At 44.7% G+C, this 22954-nt stretch overlaps 1 protein-coding gene across 1 annotated transcript in view; it reads right to left on the reverse strand.

Annotated features, from left to right (window-relative positions):
* Window positions 1-1567: 1567 nt before the first annotated feature.
* The window catches only part of SUN3 (Sad1 and UNC84 domain containing 3), a 30710-nt gene continuing 9323 nt past the window's right edge, over window positions 1568-22954 (reverse strand). Inside the window, exons 4-10 of the mRNA XM_047097576.1 lie at window positions 18935-18975; window positions 17208-17361; window positions 15577-15661; window positions 10607-10722; window positions 9450-9617; window positions 2944-3036; window positions 1568-1782 (exon numbers count right to left, since the gene is read on the reverse strand). Coding sequence (XP_046953532.1) covers window positions 1663-1782; window positions 2944-3036; window positions 9450-9617; window positions 10607-10722; window positions 15577-15661; window positions 17208-17361; window positions 18935-18975 — 777 coding nt within the window. The 3' untranslated portion in view covers window positions 1568-1662. The remainder of the gene's footprint in view (window positions 1783-2943; window positions 3037-9449; window positions 9618-10606; window positions 10723-15576; window positions 15662-17207; window positions 17362-18934; window positions 18976-22954) is intronic.

Raw genomic sequence — 22954 nt, forward strand, 5'->3', positions numbered from 1 at the left:
CCTCTCTCTGACCCTCCCCTGTTCATGCTCTGTCTCTCCCTGTCTCAAAAATAAATAAAACGTTAAAAAAATAAAAAATAAAGAAATAAAAGGACAGAACTCAGAAACAGCCAGACGGGAGAGTTGCCCAGAGCGACCACTGGGGGGAGGGCATGGAGCTTCCATACCTCCCCAGGGCACAACTAACCCCCAAATCTCTGCGCTCACCAACCCGGAAGCTCTTCGAACCCCATCCTTTTGGGTTCTTGCACAAGCTTTAGTATGTGAGCACACGTGATTTAATCATTGGCCACAAATGATTGAGTTCCATCTCTAGTCCCTCTCCCTTTACTGGAAGGTTGGGGGCGGGGCCGAAGGTTCCAAACCACAAATCCTGGTTGGTTCCCCTGGCAACCAGGGTGTTTTCCGGTCCTTAGGTGCCTCCCCCACCAGCCCAGGTCACCTCATTGGCCTAATAAGAGACACCCTGATGCTCTCATAAATTGCCAGCGTTTTAGGAGCTCAGAGCCAGAAATGCAGACAAAGGCCAAATGTATCTTTCTTATTATAAACCACAGTATCATAGAGTTATTTCCCTCTGTTGATTCTTTCAGAGGGTTCCTGGCTTCCTAATGTGTTTATATTTCCATTTGAACCTCAGAATCAATTTGGTTCAAAGCACAACTCTTTCGGTTTCTTAGGTATATATGTCTTGTAATTTTTTTTTTTAACTTTTTAAAATTGAAAATATCCAATACAGGTGCTACATGTAGGCAGAATAGTGTGAGTGGACCCTCGTAGGCCAGCACTCAACTTCAACGATCGTTTACGGCCAATCTTCTTCATTGACCCCCCCCCCCCACGCATGTCCTCCTTGTATATAATTTTAAAACATACCCCAAATATATCATTTCATCTGTAAATATTTGTTTGTTTGTTTATTTAATTTAAATTTTAGAGGAGGGGGAGGGGCAGAGAGAGAGAGAGAATCCCCAGCAGGCTCCACACTGTCAGCGCAGAGCCTAATGTGGGGCCTCAAACTCTCCAACCGCGAGATCATGACCTGACCTGAGCCGAGATCAAGAGTTGGACGCTTAACAGACTGAGCCACCCAGGGGCCCTGATGTCGATTTATATAATTTTGTATCTACTAACTTCCTGCAGCTTCTTCCTCGTTTGTAATGTATTCCTTAATTGGCTTCACTTCATTTCAAGGAATTCATCAAGCCGTCTGCAAATAGTCAGGGACAGACTTTTTCTCTAATTTTTGCCTCTAATTTCTTCTGCTTACCTGGTTGCATTGACCCAGTGCCTGCAGTCACTGTCCGATCACTTTTAAATATACATATACTTCATAGCCGTGACGGTGCGTACCCGTGGCTCGTATGCTTATGCTTGTATGAATAATGGAGACTGTTGACTAATACCAGCTTCTTCCAAATACATACTTATTTTCAGTGCTTCCACATGATGCATCCTCAAAAGCTACACTACCACAAGAAGATTGAATTTATTTTTGTATTTTTTACAAGTAAAACTCATTCACATTTTCTGGGCAGGTATGAACCACTTTGAGGTTCCCCTCCCACCCCCATTTTGATGCCTATGGATGCGATGAATCTAAGGAAGTAAGACGAGTCACATATTCTGGACCTGTGGTCACGGCCGTCTGCCTGGCTTCCTCTAGGGGTACTCTCCTGGGGTGCCGTGGACCCTGAACCTATACAAACACGTGTACTTCGGGTGACCCCAGTTGCTGAGGATTTTAAGTTTCACACATAATAAAGGTTCGGAAACTTCGTGCTGAAAATAAAGAGAAGATACAAATCAATGCCTTATAAAGAAAACCATCTCAAAGAATCCCAAGGTATGCAGATCTAATGGAGAATTTGTGGACGCTTTCTTTCCTTCCTAAACAGTATTTTATGAGACACCAGTCTAATGGATGGGAAAACAAGTTCCTTTAAGTACAGGGCTCATAAGAAGGGTGAGAGAGAAGGAGATAATGTGGTGGTCTGGACATCAAATGCCTCTGCCTGTCCCATGGGGTCCCCGTGTGGGAACGGGAGACACGGCTAAACAATCAAATAGGAAACCCCACTGGGTCATTCGTTTCTGACACATATAGTGTTTTCAACTTAGATTATCTCAGCGTTGGCCAAGAGGTATCGTACGCAGCACACTTATTTTGACACGGTAGGCGATGCCGTCTTAAGTCTTCCTGTGGCTGATGAGAAATAACGAAAATATATTTCATATACCTTAATGGCTTTCAGGGGGTTTATATCTTACCAGGTGGCATTTTCCCCCCCTTGAGTTAGGAAGAGAGGTATCACTCACTCTGTGTGATAAAAGTATTTATTCTCTCTTCCTGAGTTCCTGTCTCCCTACACCCATCTCTATCCCCTTTACCCAATGGGAGATAACATACTATCAAGGGAGCCCAAGAGGTAAGAGAAGGAGTGAGAAAATAATTATAGTAAAAAAAAAGGGGGGGGGGGAGTAGCAAATAAGGAAGAATCTGGCTTAGAACACGCTCTGGTACTTGCCTGGTGTTTTGCATTAAAATCCATGTAGCATGGGGCGCCTGGGGGGCTCAGTCGGTTAAGTGTCTGACTCTTGGTTTCAGCTCAGGTCATGATCTCACAGTCTGTGAGTTCAAGCCCCACATCGGGCTCTGTGCTCACAGTGCAGAGCCTGCTTGGGACTCTCTCTCTCCCTCCCTCTCTCTCTGTGCCCCACCCTGCTCACTCTCTCTGTCTTTTTCTCAAAAATACATAAACTTAAAAAAATAATTTAAAAAAATCCATGTAGCACTTGGAGCTACAAATTAAAGTTCAGCTAAGCCTTCCTTAGCTCACACTTTTGTCATAATTATCCTCTCACAGCACTTTGCATCAACCCCACAAACCCATTCTGGGGATGGAGCTCCTCATACCCCATCTTTTCCCGGGGCTCTATTACCTGGAGCTTGAATGTTTGAATGGTGGTTCCTGTTTTGTTATACACAAACCGACCCAGGAGAATTTCTTCTCCCTCACAGTGTTTCAAGATGCCCTGTGAAAGGAAACAACAGACATGGGGGCGTGTCACGAATGGATGCTCAGTTGAATAAACGGAGCCCGTTGTCTGTTCAAGTAGCCACAATTCACGAGACACCTTGGGTGTCTACCAGGGCGCGGTGCTGTGCTAGGCGCCAGTGCTGCCCTATAAACCCGAAAGGCATTTAACTGGGGGGCTTGTGAGGCAAGAAACGGGTTGACCACAGGGCTGACTGGACATATAGACGATAGGTAGATCCATTGATAAAACGATCGATTGATCAATAGATAGATAATAGTTGGATAGATAACAGATCAACCAACAGGTAGATGATAGATAGACAGATAGATAGATAGATAAGTAGATGATAGATGGATAGATCGATCAATAGGTAGATGATTGATGATAGATAGATAAGTAGATGATAGATGATAAATAGACGATAAATAAATAGTATCTATCTATAGACAGATTGACCAATACGTAGATGATAGATAAGTAAATGATAGATGGTGGATAAATAGATGATAGATGATAGAGACAGAGAACCAGAGCAAATCCCAGCATTAACTCTGGTCTAATAACTGAATTTGCTGTTGGCATACTTTGAATGAAGGAAACACAAGATAAGTTCCCATGCTGACCCAATGTTTTCCAAAATGAGCGAAATTTAACCCAATTGCCAGACTCAGACAACCCAAGTAACTCCAAAAAGTAACCTTTTGTTGACTGAAAGAAAATAGTGTTATTTGTATGCTATTTCCCTTGGGCTTTTTCCTTCCTTCTCTACCCTTCAAAATGGAAGTTTTTTGAGAGGAGACAGCCTGGTGGAAATTAATTTTGTGAATCTAAACTTTGTCATTAGTTTCCCCAAATCATGGAAACACAATGCACGAAGGGTCCATTAGTTCAACCGTTTTATAATGAAAATTATATGATATGTAACTTTGATATGTAAACTTTATCACAATTTTTTAAACATGTCAGCTCTATACCTAACATGGGATTTGAACCCATGACCTCGGGATCAAGAGTCATACACTCCACTGACTGAGCCAGCCAGGTGCCCCATTATAATTTTATTAAAAGAATTGGCTACACCATGATTAAACAATGCAGCCACAATTATATGTACATACAACTCAAACCTCATTCATAGCTGACCCTAGAACATGGGTTCAACCATGTGGGTCCACATATACACGGATTTATTTTGGTAAACATAGTACAGAACTGTCTTTTCTCTTCCTTTTGACTTTCTGCTTTTTTAATGTTCATTTATTTTTGAGAGAGAAAGAGAGCAAGTGGGGGAGGGACAGAGAGAGGAGGACAGAGGATCTGAAGTGGCTCTGTGCTGACAGCAGTGAGCCTGACGTGGGGTTCAAACTCACGAACCTCGAGATCATCACCTGAGCCGAAGTCAGATGCTTCACCGACTGAGCCACCCAGGTGCCCCTTTTTGTGAGTTTCTTCATAACATTTTCTCCTCTCCAGCTTCCTTCCTTGGAGGAATACAGCGTATAATGTATGTAACATACAAACTATGTGTTCATCGACCGTTTATGGTATTATAAAACTTCTGGTCACCGTAGGCTGTTAGTAGTTAAGTTTTTGGCTGGTCAAACATCACCACTGCTGGGGGCGGGGGGCCAGCTGTAGTTTATCCTGTTAAGGGAGGTGTGCGAGTCTCATTGCTGCCTTCTTTATCACTGCTTTAATTTCACTGCTTCATAAATTTGCTAAGAGAAGAGAAAAAGGATGAGAAGTGGTTTTTATTGCCTGACGGGCTACCCATAATTCATCTGTAATGAGCAACTGAGTTCGCCTCTCTGAGGTGGGGTTCGACCCGCTCAGATCCAACCTAAGTCAGCTGTAGGTGTCAGCAGGCTCTGCGTCAAAGGGGAGCAGCTTCTGTTCTGTCCTGTGACCCCAGAATCATGGCATTTATAGGCATTCCAATGGTGCACAGAGCAGGCCGGGCGCCCATGTTTTAACTGTGAGACCCCCTCCAGATGGGGTCACCGGGGAGCTGAAGAAAGGCACAAGTTGGGCGCCTGGGTGGCTCAGTTGGTTAAGTGTCTGCCTTTGACTCAGGTTGTGATCTCATGGTTTGTGGGTTCGAGCCCCACGTCGGGCTCTGTGCCTGCTTCAGATCCTCTGTTCCCCCCTTCTCTCTGCCCCTTCCCCACTCACACTCTCTCTTAAAATAAATCAACTTAGGGGCGCCTGGGTGGCGCAGTCGGTTAAGCGTCCGACTTCAGCCAGGTCACGATCTCGCGGTCCGGGAGTTCGAGCCCCGCGTCGGGCTCTGGGCTTATGGCTCAGAGCCTGGAGCCTGTTTCCAATTCTGTGTCTCCCTCTCTCTCTGCCCCTCCCCCGTTCATGCTCTGTCTCTCTCTGTCCCAAAAATAAATAAACGTTGAAAAAAAAAATTAAAAAAAAAATAAAAAAATAAATCAACTTAAAAAAATTTTTTTAAAGGCTTAAAAAAAAGAAAGGCATAAACCAACAGGGAACACCTGGGAACAGGCACTAAGACAAGAAGTCTGCAGATAGCCACCTGGTGACTGGTGGAGTGGCCTGGAGAAAGCATGGATTACCCTGTGTGTAGCGGGACCAACAGCATGTCGATACTGTCATTGCAAGTATCCAGAAAGGGCAGAGACGGGGTCATTGGGGTGGGGGCTGGGAGGGGGCTGCAGTGGGGGGGGAGGGTACCATGCACCTGTTCTCACAGCGTGTGGCTGGTCACGCTGAAATCCCCACGCAACAAGGTTGTGGGATTCTTTGAGGGTCAACCTAACCCTGTATCACACTGGGGGCGTTGGAAGAAACAGCCCAAGCAGACCACCCACCCAAGAAGCTCACACACCAAGTGTGCAGAGCTTTGAGCTAGCTTTTCACCCTTTGTCTCTGAAATGCGACAGAAAAGCATCACCAGCCACGAGAGAAGAGCCACTTTCAACAAATAGGAAAAGTGGTATTTGGGGATAAAGACAGGGGAGGGAACAGAAGAAAACACCACAGAACTGAAACGAATTCCGTTAATATCTTCCAAAACTGAACATACTGTATCCATGAAGGAAGACATTTAGACTCTAAAGACGGGAGTTATTTACAGAAAAAAGAAAAAGTCTTGGAATAATCATGACAGCAGAAATGAAGAATTCAACAAATGGGTTAAGATACAAGTTGGCAAAATCTTTCAGAAGGTGGAGCAAAGAAACAAAGGAGAATCAGAGAGAAAAGATTTTTTTTTTAAATAATAGAAGAGGTGATTACGTTGAATCCCCAGGATGCAGAGATGAAGTTCATGCAGATCAGATAAGAGGGGGCAATGCGGACAAGAAGGACATCTTTAAAAAGTAAAATAAAGAAGAAACTTAGAAACTGTCTGACATGAAGGAACATAATGGCAGGATTTTGACACTCCTGAAAAAGAGATAATGAATGTTTTTGTGATAGGGATATAGAAAAGTAAGCAAAGTATTTTTTAAGTTTATGTATTTATTTTGAGAGAGAGAGCAGGGGAGGGGCAGAGAAAGAGGGAGAGAGAGAGAATCCCAAACAGGCTCTGCACTATCAGCACAGAGCCCAACGTGGGGCTCGATCCCATGAACCTCGAGATCATGACCTGAGCTGAAACCAAGAGTCGGATGCTTAACCGACTGAGCCAGCCAGGTGCCTCAAGCAAAGTGAATTAAAAAGAGACATTTGTTGTCCTCAGGAACATCAAAACTCTTACACAAAGAAACTCGTATACGATATGGCTCAAATGAGAACATCACTGACACGGTTACAGCGAAAACACTGCATACCAATTGAAAGTAAGAGATACTGTCTGGCAGCATCTCGAACATGAAATGCAGGTTTACCATGTGATCTAGTAATTCCACTTCCAGGTACAGTTCCGAGTGAAAAGAAAACCAATGTCCACACAAAGACTCGTACACAAACGTTCCCAGCAGCATTATTCATCACAGTCAAAGAAGTGGAAGCAAACCCAACGCCCATCATCTGACGAATGGATACGTAAAACGTGGTCTATCCACCCAGCGAAGTAGTTATTATTCAACAATTGAAAAAATAAAGTGCTGACACGTTATGACACAGATGAACCTTGAAAACATGATCCCAAGTGGGAGGAGCCATTCGCGAAGGACCACATGTTCTATGATTTCATTTATAGGAAATATCCAGAATGAGTGACTCTACAGAGACTAAGTAGGTCAGTGGTGGCAGGGAGTGACAGACGGAAGATGAGAGGTGACAGCTAACGAGTGCACGTTTTCTGTCGGGAGCAACAAAAATGTTCCAGGGGTGCCTGGGTGGCTCAGTTGTTGAGCATCTGACTCTAGATTTTGGCTCAGGTCATGATCTCACAATTCGTGAGATCAAGCCCCACATCAGACTTTGTGCTGATAGTGCTTAGGATTCTCTGATTCTCTCTCTCTCTCTCTCTCTCTCTCTCTCTCTCTCTTTCTGCCCTTCCCCCAATTCGAGCTCTCAAAAGAAATAAACATTTTTTAAACATGTTCTAAAATTGATGGTAGGGATGGATACTCTGTGAATATACCACAAGCCACTGAAGTGTACATTTTATGTATTTGAATTGCTCGTGTGTGAATTACATCTCAATACACTTGTTGTTGTTGTTGTTGTTGTTTTATAAAAAAGTAAGACATAAAACTTTGGGGAGGTTGGGAGAGCCACGGAAGAGGCTACTCTTCATTTTTCATCAAAGGATGCCAATGGATTGATTACAAGCAAAACTGAAAGATCAAGAAGTAGAAGCAGGGGCACCTGGCAGGCTCAGTGGGAGGAGAGTGTGACTCTGGATTTTGGGGGTGGTGATTTCAAGCCCCCAAATTAGGTATAGAGAGTACCATTTTTTTTAAATTTCTGAGTAATACTCCATTGTGTGTATGTGTGTATGTATGTATGTATATATATATGCATATCTTTTATTTTATTTTTTATTTTTTAAAATTTACATCCAAATTAGTTAGCATCTAGTGCAACAATGATTCCAGGAGTAGATTCCTTAGTGCCCCTTACCCATTTAGCCCATCCCCCCTCCCACAACCCCTCCAGTAACCCCGTTTGTTCTCCATATTTAAGTCTCTTACGTTTTGTCCCCCTCCCTGTTTTTATGTTATTTTTGTTTCCCTTCCCTCATGTTCATCTGTTTTGTCTCTTAATGTCCTCATATGAGTGAAGTCATATGATTTTTGTCTTTCTCTGACTGACTCATTTCACTTAGCATAATACCCGCCTGTTCCATCCACGTAGTTGCAAATGGCAAGATTTCATTCTTTTTGATTGCCGAGTAATACTCCATTGTATATATACACCACATTTTCTTTATCCACTCATCCATTGAGGGACATTTGGGCTCTTTCCATACTTTGGCTATTGTTGATAGTGCTGCTATAAACATGGGAGTGCATGTGTCCCTTCGAAACAGCACACCTATATCCTGTGGATAAATGCCTAGTGGTGCAATTGCTGGGTCATAGGGTAGTTCTATTTTTAGTTTTTTGAGGAACCTCCATACTGTTTTCCAGAGTGGCTGCACCAGCTTGCATTCCTAAGAGATTACTTTTCAAAAAGGGAATGTAGGGGTGCCTGGGTGGCTCAGTCTATTAAAGTGTCTGATTTCAGCTCAGGTCGTGATCTCACGGTTCATGAGATCCAACCCTGCGTCGGGCTCTGTGCTGACAGTGTGGAGCCTGCTTGAGATTCTTTCTCTTTCCCCTCTCCCTCTGCCTCTCCCCTACTTGTGCTTTATCTCTCTCTCAAAATAAATAAATAAACTTAAAAATAAAGAAGTAACAGGGGCGCCTGGTGGCTCAGTCGGTTAAGCATCCGACTTCAGCTCAGGTCATGGTCTCACTGTTCCTGAGTTCGAGCCCCGAATCGGGCTCTGTGCTGACAGCTCAGAGCCTGGAGCCTGTTTCGGATTCTGTGTCTTTCTCTCTGTCTCTGCCCCTCCCCTGCCCATGCTCTGTCTCTGTCTCTCTCAAAAATAAACATACATTAAAGAAAAATTTTTTAAAAAGAAGTAACCATAAAAACAGATATGAAGGCAAGTACCCAAAGGAGTGGCTAAAACTGTCACAGGCAGAAGCTTCCAGAGAGTAGAAACCTGGGGTGAGAGCCCTGGCACAAGAAAGTGCTGAATTATAAGCATATAAGAATGTTCATTTTTAAATTGTGCACAGATAGCTTTGATAAAAGCAAAAAAAAATAAGTAATAGAACGTATCTGGTCCAACCCTTGCCTTGTCGATGGCAGAGCAGAGGTCCAGGGAACAAGTAACTCTCTCACAGTGATAAAAACGGTTAGCTGCTCATCCCAGCGTCTGATTCCCAGCCACCCCCTCCTATCATAACCCACTCGGAACACCGATTTTGATTGCCTCTCACATAGACGGAAAATTCCTTGGGTGCGCTGGAGATGTTTCCTGAGGGAGACACCTTCTGGGAGATGTGCTCCATGGTAACAGCAGTGGGTGTGATCTTCCTGGCGAGCTGGATCAGGGCGTGACCCTGGGAACCTGGGAAGGCCCAGCACTTTCCAGGATGGACATCCGGCTGGAAAGAAAACATGGAGTTAATCTCTTATGTGGCTGTATAAATCCACCGCTGCAATATTGGTCAGCAAACCACTACTGACCATAGATCTCACGTACGCCCATAACATGAAGGTGTTTTATGGGTACACATCACGCAGGAAAACTGCCAAGATACCTATGGGTTCAGTTGTTCTTCCAGAGCACATTATGTTTACGGCAAACAAAGCCCTTTATTGCAGGATTATATACTATATGATTAGATAATTGATTTACGGTGTTTTCTTTTGTTGCTCTAATTAGACTGTGGGCAGCTAGGAGGCGGCGAGTTGGCATGGGTGGTAAAGATATGATGGTGGTGGCGATGGAGATGGCAGTCGTTGTAAGAAAGAAAAATGACGTCTACCACTTTCTAGATCTAGAGTCTGGAATGAGATCCATACGATTGCTCCTGAAGGGCTTCCTACCTTGAGAACTGACTTTAGGTTTGTAGGTTATAGTTAAGAAGAGCCCCACCATCTGTTGATGTCTGTCCAGAGCCTTTTGAATTGAACTCGAATGTTAGTGGAAATCTTGTTTGGAAATTTCTCCTGTTGTAACTGGACTTTGTAAGAATGCATTGGCCTGAGCAGCATGTAGCACAGTGTGGGAGCTGAGGGGACATGCACCTTGAGCAGGTATTTGTTCGAAGACTGAAGCTTTCAAAGAAAACGGGGGTGGGGCGCAGAATCAACGTAAGGAAAAGACATGGAATGTCTATGTCCTATTTAAGAAGTCAAATCATCTAGTCTACTGGTCTTAAAATAATAAAAACAACTAATAATCAATCATAATTTACTGCTCATACAATAAGAAAAAATTTAGATAGTTTGATGACTATTGAAATGCAAGAGGATGGGTTCAGATATTGTGACAAGTTCAGAGTGGCCTCTGTTTCGGTGTTAATATTTTCATGATACATAATAAGAACAAAACCCTACAGTAATACATTCCTCTTAGTCTAGCTTTTACCTGAAGAATAACATCTGGGGGCATTTCATAGGTTAAGAACCCGATCCCATGCCAGTAAAGTTTTGCTTTGTTATTTTTGTAACTTTCGGAGGTCCCAGCTTCAATGACAGAGGCCCCTAAAAAAATAAAATAATTAAAAAAATAAAACATTATGCAACCCCAAACACGTCACTTGCATTTTATTTATTTTATTTTTAAGAGATATTTATTTATTTTTAGAAAGAGAGGGGGGCACAGAGGGACAGAGAATCCCAAGCAGGCCCCAAGTCGCCAGCACAGAACCCAACATGGGAATCGATACCATGAATCACGAAACATGAGATCATGACCTGAAGTGAAATTAAGAGTCAGCTGTCCAACCAACTGAGCCACCAAGGCACCCCAGTCATTTATATATATATATAAATGTGTATATATATTGTATGTATATATATATATATATACATATACAAATATATAACTGTATACATATGTATATAGAAATAACATTTTTTTCTAATTTTTTTTCAACGTTTATTTATTTTTGGGACAGAGAGAGACAGAGCATGAACGGGGGAGGGGCAGAGAGAGAGGGAGACACAGAATCGGAAACAGGCTCCAGGCTCTGAGCCATCAGCCCAGAGCCTGACGCGGGGCTCGAACTCCCGGACCGCGAGATCGTGACCTGGCTGAAGTCGGACGCTTAACCGACTGCGCCACCCAGGCGCCCCAGAAATAACATTTTTTAAGTGTTTATTTATTTTTGATAGAGAGAGAGCTAGCAGGAGAGGGGCAGAGACAGAGGAAGACAGAATCCCCATCAGGCACCACACTGTTAGCACAGAGCCCTATGTGGGGCTCGAACCCACAAACCGTGAGATCATAACCTGAGCTGAAACCAAGAGTTGGAAGCTTAACCGACTGAGCCACCCCCCACCCCGGTCATTTGTATTTTAATAATGTTGTTAGCAAAGTATTCCCAGGCAGATTACAAGTAAGTTAAGGTTCACACTCGGGAACCGGCTGGGAAAGTATGACTTCTGGCTCTCATTACTGCTGAGATGTTGTCACTTTGAGAAAATCATGTTTGTTCCATGTCATTTCACAAAACTTCTGAAACTGGTATTAACTGAATTCCAGAGAAGTTGCATCAGAGGTGGAAATATCATGTGCATAGCGTTTATTACTTAGACATATGGACCCCCATATTTTCACAGCTCGTGTGATGAGACTTTATGTCAGCCCAATCTACTTGAAAAAAAGCATAAAACCCGACGTTATAAATGTATCCACAAGTTATATTCGTAAGAGCAATTCTGTAGATTCACTGAGCTTTAATTTTAACCGAAGAAATCCAAAAGTATACTCGTCGAATGTTATCCCTTCAGGTTATTTCAGTTTAGAAGCAAAATGTAGTTTAGACACAAGAAATTAAGAAAATGCAAATCGTTTCCTCAAGCTGTATCTGGATATCACAATACGAAGCTAAAAATGCATGTACCTGACTGAGTATCCAGTTGCCAGTATTTTTTCTGAGATGGCAGAATCTGAAATAGTTACTGTGCACCTAAGGTTTCCAGATTTAGCAAGTAGAAATACAAGACTCCCAGTTAAATTTGAATTTCAGATAAAAAAATAAGCAATTTTTTAGTATGAGCATGTCCCATACAATATATGGGAGATACTTATACTTAAAAGTTAATTGCTGTTTGGGGCGCCTGGGTGGCGCAGTCGGTTGAGCGTCCGACTTCAGCCAGGTCACGATCTCACGGTCCGTGAGTTCGAGCCCCGCGTCGGGCTCTGGGCTGATGGCTCAGAGCTTGGAGCCTGTTTCCGATTCTGTGTCTCCCTCTCTCTGCCCCTCCCCCGTTCATGCTCTGTCTCTCTCTGTCCCAAAAATAAATAAACGTTGAAAAAAAAAATTAAAAAAAAAAAAAAAGTTAATTGCTGTTTGCCTGAAATTCACATGTAACTGGGCATCCTTTTTTTTTTTTTTATACTAAGCAGGTTTTCTTTTCTTTTAAGATTTTTTAAATTTTATTTATTTTGAGAGAGAGACAGAGAGAGAGAGATAGAGAGAGAGAGGGAGAATCCCAAGTAGGCTCCAGGATATCAGCACAGAGCCCTACACGGGGTTTGATCCCACGAACCATGAGATCACGGCCTGGCCAAAATCAATAACCTACCAAGCCACACAGGTGCCCCTAAGCAGGTTTTCTTGATCAATTTTTTTTTTTAAGATCTTATTTTTAAGTAATCTCTACACTGAACAAGGGGCTTGAACTCACAACCCCGAGATCAAATGTCAAACACTCTACTGACTGAGCCAGCCAGGTGCCCCAGGTATATAGGTTTTGTTTTTTTTTTTTTAAGAATGTATATGTATTCACTTTTTCATTCATTTATTTTTAAATTTCTAATCAGCTTTATTGAGATAAAATCCACATACTACATTATTCACCCATTTCAAGAGTACAAGTGGGTGGTTTTTCTAATATTCACAGAGTTGTACAACCATGACCACAATCAATATTAGAACATTTCAATCAGGGGCACCTGGGTGGCTCAGTCGGTTGAGAGCCCAACTCTTAATTTTGGCTCAGGTCAAGATCTCACAGTTCGTGAGATCAAGCCCCGTGTCAGGCTTTTTGCTGACGGCACAGAGCCTGCTTGGGATTCTCTTCCTCTCTCTCTCTGCTCCTCCCCTTCCCCAAATAAATAAATAAACATTTAATTTTTTTAAATTTTTTTTAATGTTTATTTATTTTTGAGAGAGAGAGACAGAGAGACAGAGCATGGGCAGGGGAGGGGCAGAGAGAGAGGGAGACACAGAATCCGAAGCAGGCTCTAGGCTCCGAGCTGTCAGCACACAGCCGGACATGGGGCTCAAACCCACGAACCGTGAGATCATGACCTGAGCCGAAGTCGGGCACTTAACCCACTGAGCCACCTAGGCACCCCATAAATAAATACACATTTTAAAAAAGAAATCTTTTCTGAACTTAGTCACAAGGATCTTTCTTTTAGAAGTTTTATAGCTTTAAACTTTACATTTAGGTCAGTCTCCCATTTTGAGTTAATTTTTGTAAGGTGTAAGTGATGAGTCGAGATTTATTTGCTGAAAATGTCTCACTTCTCCAGCACCATTAACTTGCCTTTTCTCCTTTGCCAAAAATCACCTTGCCCTCTATGTGTGGGACTATTTCTGGACTCGCTATTCTGTTCCACTGATTTCAGCAAGACCACACTCCGTTAATTACTACAGCTCTGTAATAAGCCTTAACATCAGAGAATGTCAATCCTCATACTTTGTTCTTCCTTTTCTTTTTTTTTTATATTTATTTTGAGAGAGAGAGAGAGAGCACAAGTGGGGAAGTGCAGAGAGAGAGAGTCAGAGGATCTGAAGCAGGCTCCAAGCTGACAGCAGAGAGCCCCATGTGGGGCTTGAACTCACAAACCACGAGATCATGACCCCAGCCGAAGTCAGACGCTTAACTGAATGAACCTCCCAGGCTCCCCTGTTCTTCGTTTTCAAAACTGTTTTGGCTATTCTGGTTCCTCTGTGATTCCACATACATTTTAGAAACAACTTGTAGATTTGTATAGACAATTCTTCTGGGATTGAGTCAATAGACCAGTTAGCGAGAATTGCCATCTTAAATGAATTGACCCTTCTAATCCATAAACGTGTAACTCACCCCCACGTGGGTCACTTCTAGGTTTTTCATTGCCCTCCACAATCTGCCTGCTTTTGTTTACTTTTCATCAGACTTGGGTCTGATAAAAAGCCAGACTTTTTATATTTTTTATATATATATTATATATGTAATATAAATATATATATTATATATATTATATATGTAATATAAATATATATTATATATATTATATATGTAATATAAATATATATTATATATATATTATATAAATATTATATATTTTTATATTTTGTCCAAAACTTTTAGTCGTATGTAATCAGTTGGTGGAGGAGGTGGGGGGATGGGAAGCTGGCATGGGCTCCCTTCGTCTTGGCTCAAGAAGCTGCTATCGTGTCTCACGTTTATTGAGAAACCATAACCATTTTCTGCTTTCCCTTACTCTAGTGGGTTACCCCTGGACTTACACTTGTCATCATGAATTCTTCAAAATGGAAGCCGTAAATACATTCAATAGGGAAGAGGAAAGAAAGCATAAAAATGGTGTTTCCAAATGCCAATACTGAAAAAAAAAAGGATTCTGCAGTTCACCTTCCTTTGCTTTATCTCAGTGCTGATTCTCCCCAAACTTCAGGGAACTCAGGTTCAGCAAGTCTCTTCTCTTGCTCTGTCTCTTTCAACACACACACACACGCACACACACACACACACACACACACACCCCGTATAATCATTCTAGTCCAAATGCTGTCAACTCGATACAGGATACAGATTTATTGCCCCACTCTAAATCTGGCTTTGTCAGTTGGTAAATACCAGTGTGACTGCGTGTGCTTTACACTTTCTCCCTCTTTCTCTCTTTCCACATGGTTCACCGAACACATTGTTTATAGGCTATCACAGACAGGTAGAGAATATTAAGGTTCATGGTCTAAACTCTAAGCACTTAAGCATTCATTTTATTAATGGCAAGACATTTAGAACACATCCTGTCTTTCACCACGAATAATGCATTTAGATTAGTCATTAGCAGTCATTGTAGGTTGTAATGATTGTGTCACCTGTTCTATTTTCTGCATCCCCAACCTCACTGTGACACGTCAGCTTCCTTCATGGTCCTGGACTCATGCTAATGAAGACGCACACCTTTGCTGCCTCCGAGATGTGCACCCAGAAAACATCAACTACAACCATGTCTATAGTCTGCCTCATTGTCTAGATTTGCTCATTTTTCCTCCTTCTCAATTACTGGACAGATAACTATGTTTTCTTAATAAACACATATGGAGAATCGAGACCCTTGGGAAGCATGAACTTTTTCCAGTTTTTACTCACCTGCTGACTTAAGAGCATAGTCAGCCATCTGGACTTGGTCTTCTCTCAACTTTTTAAGGATGGAATTCACCAAGTTTGACATTTCCTGTACAAATATTAAAAAGGGGTTTCTGTTAATCGCAGCCAAGTGTTTGAGTTTTGACAATTCACTTTGTCAATTTGGACCTGCGTGCCATCATCTGCCAAATAACAATAACAGTGAACATCTACTGAGCTGCACACATCCGAGCACTATGCACAGATTTCTAATGACCTTCATGGCTCTGTGGGATCGCCACTCCCTGGGGCAGCTGACATGTGTCCAGACACCCTCCAAGTCCCAGCAAGGTTGGACCGAAGGCCCCTTTGGAAGCCCCAGCGACTGCCTGTCGTACTGTGATCCCCACCACCCCCCATCATTCGGGTCTCATTTAGTAATAAAGACTTGAACATTCTGTAAGTATTCAGGAATCAAGGCAGTTGACAGAGAGCACGTGACTGCTTGTTAGAAAGTATCCATCCTTTGAGGTAATATAGGACTCTTGGTTACGCAAGAAGACTACTGATTTCACCTCAGGTCATGATCTCACAGGTCATGGGATCGAGCCCCATGTCAGCCTCTGCAATCACAGCACAGAGCCTGCTTGGATTTCTCTGCACCACGCCCCCTTTCCCTCCCTGCTCTCTCTCTCTCAAAATAAATAAATAAACTTAAAAAAATATATTGGTTTCTTAAGGGCATTTTGATTCTCAAAAAGCAGAAGCCCCACCCTTCAAGCTGTGACTGATGGAAGCCCTTGTCCCAGGGCCATGACAAAATAGGGTCTGGAAGACAGCAGGTGTCAGGGTGAGGTTTCCGGGTGCTTCAGAAAGTAGACATCATTCCCTCTCTCCCTCCCTCTCTGCCCATGCTGTCTCTCTCAAAATAAATAGATAAATAAACTTAAAAATATACTTTTAAAAATAGGGCCACCTGGGTAGCTCAGTCAGTTGAGTGTCCAACTCTTGATTTCAGCTCAGGTCATGATCTCACAGTTTGTGAGTTTGAGCCCCATGTCAGGCTCTGTGCTGACAGTGTGGAGCCTACTTAGGATTCTCTCTCTTTCTCTCTCTCTCTCTCTCCACCCTTTTTGCTCGTGCTCTTTTCCTTTCTCTCAAAATAAATAAACAAAAAAAAATGTATAATATTTTTATTTATGGACCTGAATCAGGTGCACTTGACATTATCAGTACCCAACATGGGGCTCAACCCCACCAACCATGAGATCATGACCTGAGCCGAAATCAAGAGTCAGATACTTAACTGACTGAGCCACCCAGGCACCCCCAAAATGCTTTGTTCTTTAAGTACGTGTGTATAGACATCAGAGGCTGCCACTTCTGAATGATCTTCTGTTTGTTTTCCTGGAAAATAAAACAGAATCAGTCATTTATTTGGCGGGAAGTCAGTCATATTGCCACAGTCTTCTCTGTGATTCAGCAGTGATGAAAAATTGGGTGTGTGCGGCAAGCTTTCCTGAGGTAAGCTGCTGTCAGGGAGAAGGTTAGAGAGGAGGACACAAACCACATAACAGCCTGCACTCGATCTTTCTGCGCTGAGAAGCCGTGGAGTGTGACCACCCCCCCCAAGCCTCCCTCACCTCGTCGATGGCCCCCATGGGGTTCCGGTCCTCGCCTCCGTCCGTGTCCCCGCTGTAGTTGTGCAGACCATCTCGCGTATCTCTAAGCAAAGCCTTCAGAACATCTATTTGTTCAATCAAAAATAGAATTTTTCGGAAGTTGTTCTCCAGAGTCTGGCTTTCCTTCCTGTGAATGGAGACCCCCAGTGTGAAGGGTGAGAGTGGGGGCTTCCCATCACCAGCCAGGCTTCAGGAGCGGCCGAGGAAGAAGTGATGAGGCTTTATGTTGTAGCGGAGACCAAGTCTCGAGAGAGAGCTCAGGGCCACCCCTTTGTCTAAGGAACCGCCTCTAACTACCGATGAAAGGCAAGGACACTCAGGGGAAGCTTCTGGAAGGCGGCCCAATGCTTAGGACGCACTCTTCTCAGGCAACTGAGGCTCATCCAACCTTGCATGTCCCTCCCTCAGGGCTCTGGCCGCCCTGACTGAGACTGGGTGATTTCACGGTGTGAATCCTCAAGCCTAACCCCCACCTTATTCGAATGGGGAACCCCCTGCATCTCCAGTGGGGCATGGAGCTGTGGTCTTCAACCTGAGCCCTGAGGAGGGCTGGAGGCTGCAGTCCAGGGCAACTCCCTGTCACTGTCACTGGCGAGGAGGGTGCCAGACTTTACTCTTGAAGAATAGGTTCTGCCATTTTGACAGTTTGAAAATGACTGGTGGGCTGAATAAGAACATGTCAAGCCAGTAGGTATTTCTCTCTCTCTCTTTTTTTTTTTTTTTTATTTTTTTAAAAAAAATTTTTTTTTTTCAACGTTTATTTATTTTTGGGACAGAGAGAGACAGAGCATGAATGGGGGAGGGGCAGAGAGAGAGGGAGACACAGAATCGGAAACAGGCTCCAGGCTCTGAGCCATCAGCCCAGAGCCTGACGCGGGGCTCGAACTCACGGACCGCGAGATCGTGACCTGGCTGAAGTCGGACGCTTAACCGACTGCGCCACCCAGGCGCCCCTCTCTCTTTTTTTTAATGTTTATTTATTTTTGGGAGAGAAAGAGAGAGAGTGCGAGTAGGGGAGGGACAGCAAGAGAGGAGGACAGAGGATCTCAAGCAGGCTCTGCACTGACAGCAGAGAGCCGGATGCAGGGCTCGAACTGTGAGCTCATGACCTGAGCTGAAGTCGGACGCTCAACCGAGTGAGCCACCCAGGCGCCCCAACAACAGGTATTCTCTTATGTTGAAAAATGTAAGCACTACTTATCTAGTATTTTCTCCCCAATTTGTAAAACAATACATGTTCACGGTTTAGAAAATATAAAACGCTTCCAGAAATAAACACCGTTACAGTTTGGTGTGTTTCTAACACTTTTTATTCCATGCAAAAAAGTTAGTAGCAAAGTAGAGATCCTGTTGACAATTTTGTGTCCTGCTGCCCACAGGGAGGGCGCCTGGGTGGCTCATTCGGTTAAGCCTCCGACTACTGGTTTCAGCTCAGGTCCTGATCTCACGGTCCGTGAGTTCGACTCCCATGTCAGTCTCTGTGCTGACAGTGTGGAGCCTGCTTGGGATTCTTTCTCTCTCCCTCTCTCTGTTCCTCCCCACTTGTGCTCTCTCTCTCTCTCTCTCTCTCAAAATAAATAAACCGAAAAAAAAGAATGACCCACAGAAGCAGGAATGATTTCATTTTTATAGTTTTACGAAAACATCCCACTGCTGCAGTCCCGCCAGAAAGCCCCACGTGGCAGAAAAATCTCACTCACCTTAAAAGCTCCAGGTGCTCCTTTGGCATACGAAGTCTGGCCTGGAAAACAAACAAACAAAGAAACCAAATCAGTCCCAATCCTGCCTGTCTGAATAGAGTTAGTCTTCTTATTCGTAAAGGGGAGAGAAATCACATTTCCACCCTGATACACGTGCATGGCAGGTGGGACGCTGAGTGTCCTCTGAGACACCTGTGTCCTTTCCAGACTTTCCTTGGAAAAGTCACGTTCAGGGGAGATGATCTGAAAGTGGGGAGTCTGTTGTACTGGAGTCCGAGAGGCTGTCCGTGAGGACACAGAATGGGCCGGGGGGGGGGGGGGGGGGAGGGCAGAAGGAGTGGGGAGGCGAGAAAGAGGGAGGGAGGGGGGCGGAGGGCCATGCTGCGGCCTTAGGCTGTCCTTGTAAACAGTGAGGGGCATCCCCTTTCTACAGGAGGGACCTGAACATCAATCATCGGAGTGCCCAGGTGGCTCAGTCGGTTAAACGTCTGACTCTTGGTTTTGGCTCAGGTCATGATCTCACGGTTCGTGAGTTCGAGCCCCACGACAGTGTGGAGCCTGCCTGGGATTCTCTGTCTCTGCCTCTCTCCCCGGCGAAAAATAAATAAATAAACTTAAAAATATCCATACAGAAAATACTCCCTCATTTATTTGTTGCTAAATGTGTTTGAGGGTTCCTTGAAAACTAAATGTCTCAGGATTAAAAAAATGCATATTTTATTTTGGCTTCTCCCCCAAAGGGTTTCAGCTGGCTCCTACTATAGGCACACACACAACGTGACACATACAATTAATTCCCTCAACTGTTCCAATCCAGTTTCCTGGAGGCATATCCAGTGTTTGAAAAGCACTATCAAGTTATTAAGATTCAAAATAAAAAGGTCACTAAAAAAACTGTGAATCGTTTATCTGTTTTTCAGGAGTTTATCCTAAGTAAGAAATTAAGCACGGTTGGAAAGATTTGGCAACGGGGATGTTCATAATATCGAAAAACTGCAAACAATTCAATTGTCCGGAAATAGTATTATTGAATATGAGATTGTTTTTCACATATTTATTCAGATATAGTCACTGGAAATTAGGCAGACATAAAATGCCATTATAACATGGTATCTAGAGAGAAGGGAACGTTGTATAAAGTCTATCATTAATTGAATAAAAGCAGATTCTATGGTCCACAGCTTAGGATCTAAAAAGAAGTCACCCAGGGGTGCCTGGGTGGCTCAGTCAGTTAAGTGTCCGACTCTTGATCTCGGCTCAAGTCATGATCTCATGGTTGGTGAGTTCGAGCTTCGTATCGGGCTCCACGCTGCCAGCATGGAGCCTGCTTGGGATTCTGTGTCCTCCTCTCCCTCTGCCCCTCCCGGGATGGTTATCTCTCTCTCTCAAAAATAAATAAACATAGAAAGAAGTCACCCAGAAATAAGCCCCAGTCAGTGTCATGCGATTTCTAACAGGGCTTTCTCCTGTGTGTAAGACAAGGTAACACTGGTCAACAGTGTGACTGTAGAGAAACCCTGTCCTCATGAGACACACGCTCTAGGTGCTCAGCCGGAGGCACTTTTAGGGGGAAGGCGCTGCTGGGTGTGCTGTCTGCCCCCAAACTGAGACGCGGAAGGGAAGAATGTCTTTTGAAAAGAGACCTTCATTTTTCGTGTTGGTATCTAGTGAGTCCCCCGTGTGGCTGGGGACCACGTTAGGCTCTGGACAAGCTTCTTGCTTGTTACCTTCCAGTAGGAGGATCAGAGGGGCAGGAAGAGGCTCTGCAAGTCAACCAAGCGTCCACGGCAAAGTGGAGGCTGGGATGTGCAGGGCAAGGTCATGGGCAGTCTAGCTGGCCGCAGAAGGCTCTCTGAGGAGAGGACACTTGGGCTGGGCTGGAAAGTCAGAGAGGAGACCCCCTTGCAAGACCTGGGCAGAACACCGCAGGCAAAGCCCTGGCAGAAACCACCAGGGGAATTTGAGTGTATGAGGCCGGGTTCTCCAGAGAAACAGAACCAGTGTCAGGAGAGAGAGGAAAAGACACACAATCGGGGAGCTTGGAAAGTCTAACACCTGCAGGGGAGGCTGGCATCCTGGAGGCCCAGAGAAGGGCTCATATTGTAGCTCAAGTCTGAAGGACGTTTGGAGACAGAGTTTCTTCCTTTTTCTCTTAAGACCTTCAACTGGTTGGGTGTGCCCACCCACATGATGGAGGATAATTTGCTTTACTCACAGCCTGTCAGCTTAATGTCAATCATATCAAAAAATACCTTCACAGCAACATCTAGACTAGCGTTTGGCCAAACATCTGGGCACATAGCCTAGCGAAGTTGACCCACAGAATTAGCCATCGAAATAGGAGTTAATCCCAAATTGGCAGTAACCGCTGAATTCTCTGTTGTCCACGCCAAATTCTCATCTCTGTTCCCTGGTGATAACCTGACTATCTGGCCCCAGTTCCAGTTTTTAATTTTTTAATGTTTACTATTTATTGTTGAGAGACAGAGAGAAACAGAATGTGAGCAGGGGAGAGGCAGAGAGAGAGAGGGAGACACAGAATCCGAAGCAGGCTCCAGGCTCCAAGCTGTCAGCACGGAGCCCGACACGGGGCTCGAACCCACGAACCATGAGATCTTGACCTGAGCCGAAGTCGGACGCCCAACCGACTGAGCCACCCAGGAGCCCCTGGGATCCTGGTCTTTGATGTGAGGACCACGTGGTAGAGGGGATTCCTCAGGCTGGCCTTCCTTGTGGGGTTTCCTTGTGTTCTTCTTTCATCCGGACCCAGGCACCCAGGATACACAGATCCTCAGTGTTTGCAGAAAGGTAGCTTCCTTGCAACTGGGAGAGATTCCAGGTTTCAACCTATGAACTTCCCAGGGAATGGCCCTCACTGGGTTGGAATGCGGAGGGGACCCAACCAGCACCCTCTCCCCATGTAGGGACCCCACACGACCAGACACACTGGACTCCAGCGGCTGCTGGCTGAGCCGGGAAACGGGGTCTCCAAGGGAAGTGGCCACGAAATCAGGTGCAAGGTCACTGACGGGGTGGAGTCCGTCAGTCTGGCCTTCTTTCCGCAGAGCAGTGGCTCACCCGGCTCCTGTCATTCTTCTCTGCTCTGGTCTTTGGAGGCCAGCGCGTGGGGTGGGCGAGACCCGGGCTGGAATGCAGGAGAGGCAGAGGCGGGTGGGCCAGAGAGGGGACACCCGTGTCTGGCCTCAGTCTAAGCCCACTGAGATCAAACTGGCTTTGGGACAAAGGGGAGGCTGGCCCATCCAGAGTGTCAGGCAGTGGCTAACATGATTTGCCATTTTCTACGTGCTGGGGCTTCCCCTGAGGAGCTGCCTTAGCTCAGGTGTTGTGACAGAACACCCTGGACACCGGGGGCTGATGAACAACGGACACCGATTTCTCACAGTCCTGGAGGCTGGATGTCTGAGTTCAAGGCCGGCAGACTGAGCATCTGGTGAGAACTACTTCCTGGTTCTTAGCGTCTCCTTGCTGTGTCCTCACATGGTGGAGCGACGGTCTGGGAGCGGTCTGGGGTCTCCCCATGACCTCACCCAAAGGCCAAAGGCCCCTCCTCCACGAACCTGGGGCTTGGGTTTCAACTGGGAGGGAACACTCAGTCTGTGGCATTCTGACCCGGCACCCCAAATGAATGTCCTTTGCGGGTGCAAAACACGTCCGTTCTGTCCCAATAGCCTCCAAAGTCTTAGTTCATTCCAGCCTGACTGAAAAGTCTAAAGTTCACAGCCTCGGGGCGGTTGGGTGGCTCAGGGGCGCCTGGGTGGCTCAGTCGGTTAAGCGTCCGACTTCGGCTCAGGTCATGATCTCACAGTTCGTGAGTTCGAGCCCCGCGTCGGGCTCTGTGTTGACAGCTCAGAGCCTGGAGCCTGCTTCACATTCTGTGTCTCCCTCTCTCTCTGCCCCTTCCCTGCTCATGCTGTGTCTCTCTCTGTCTCAAAAAAAAAAAAATAAATAAACATTAAAAAAAATTTTTTTTTAAATAAATAAAAAATAAAGTTCACAGCC

Source organism: Lynx rufus, unplaced genomic scaffold, assembly GCF_022079265.1.
Source record: "Lynx rufus isolate CCGP_SWC_20201006 ecotype Redwood Valley unplaced genomic scaffold, mLynRuf1.p SCAF_4, whole genome shotgun sequence".
In the NCBI taxonomy this organism is placed as follows: Eukaryota; Metazoa; Chordata; class Mammalia; order Carnivora; family Felidae; genus Lynx; species Lynx rufus.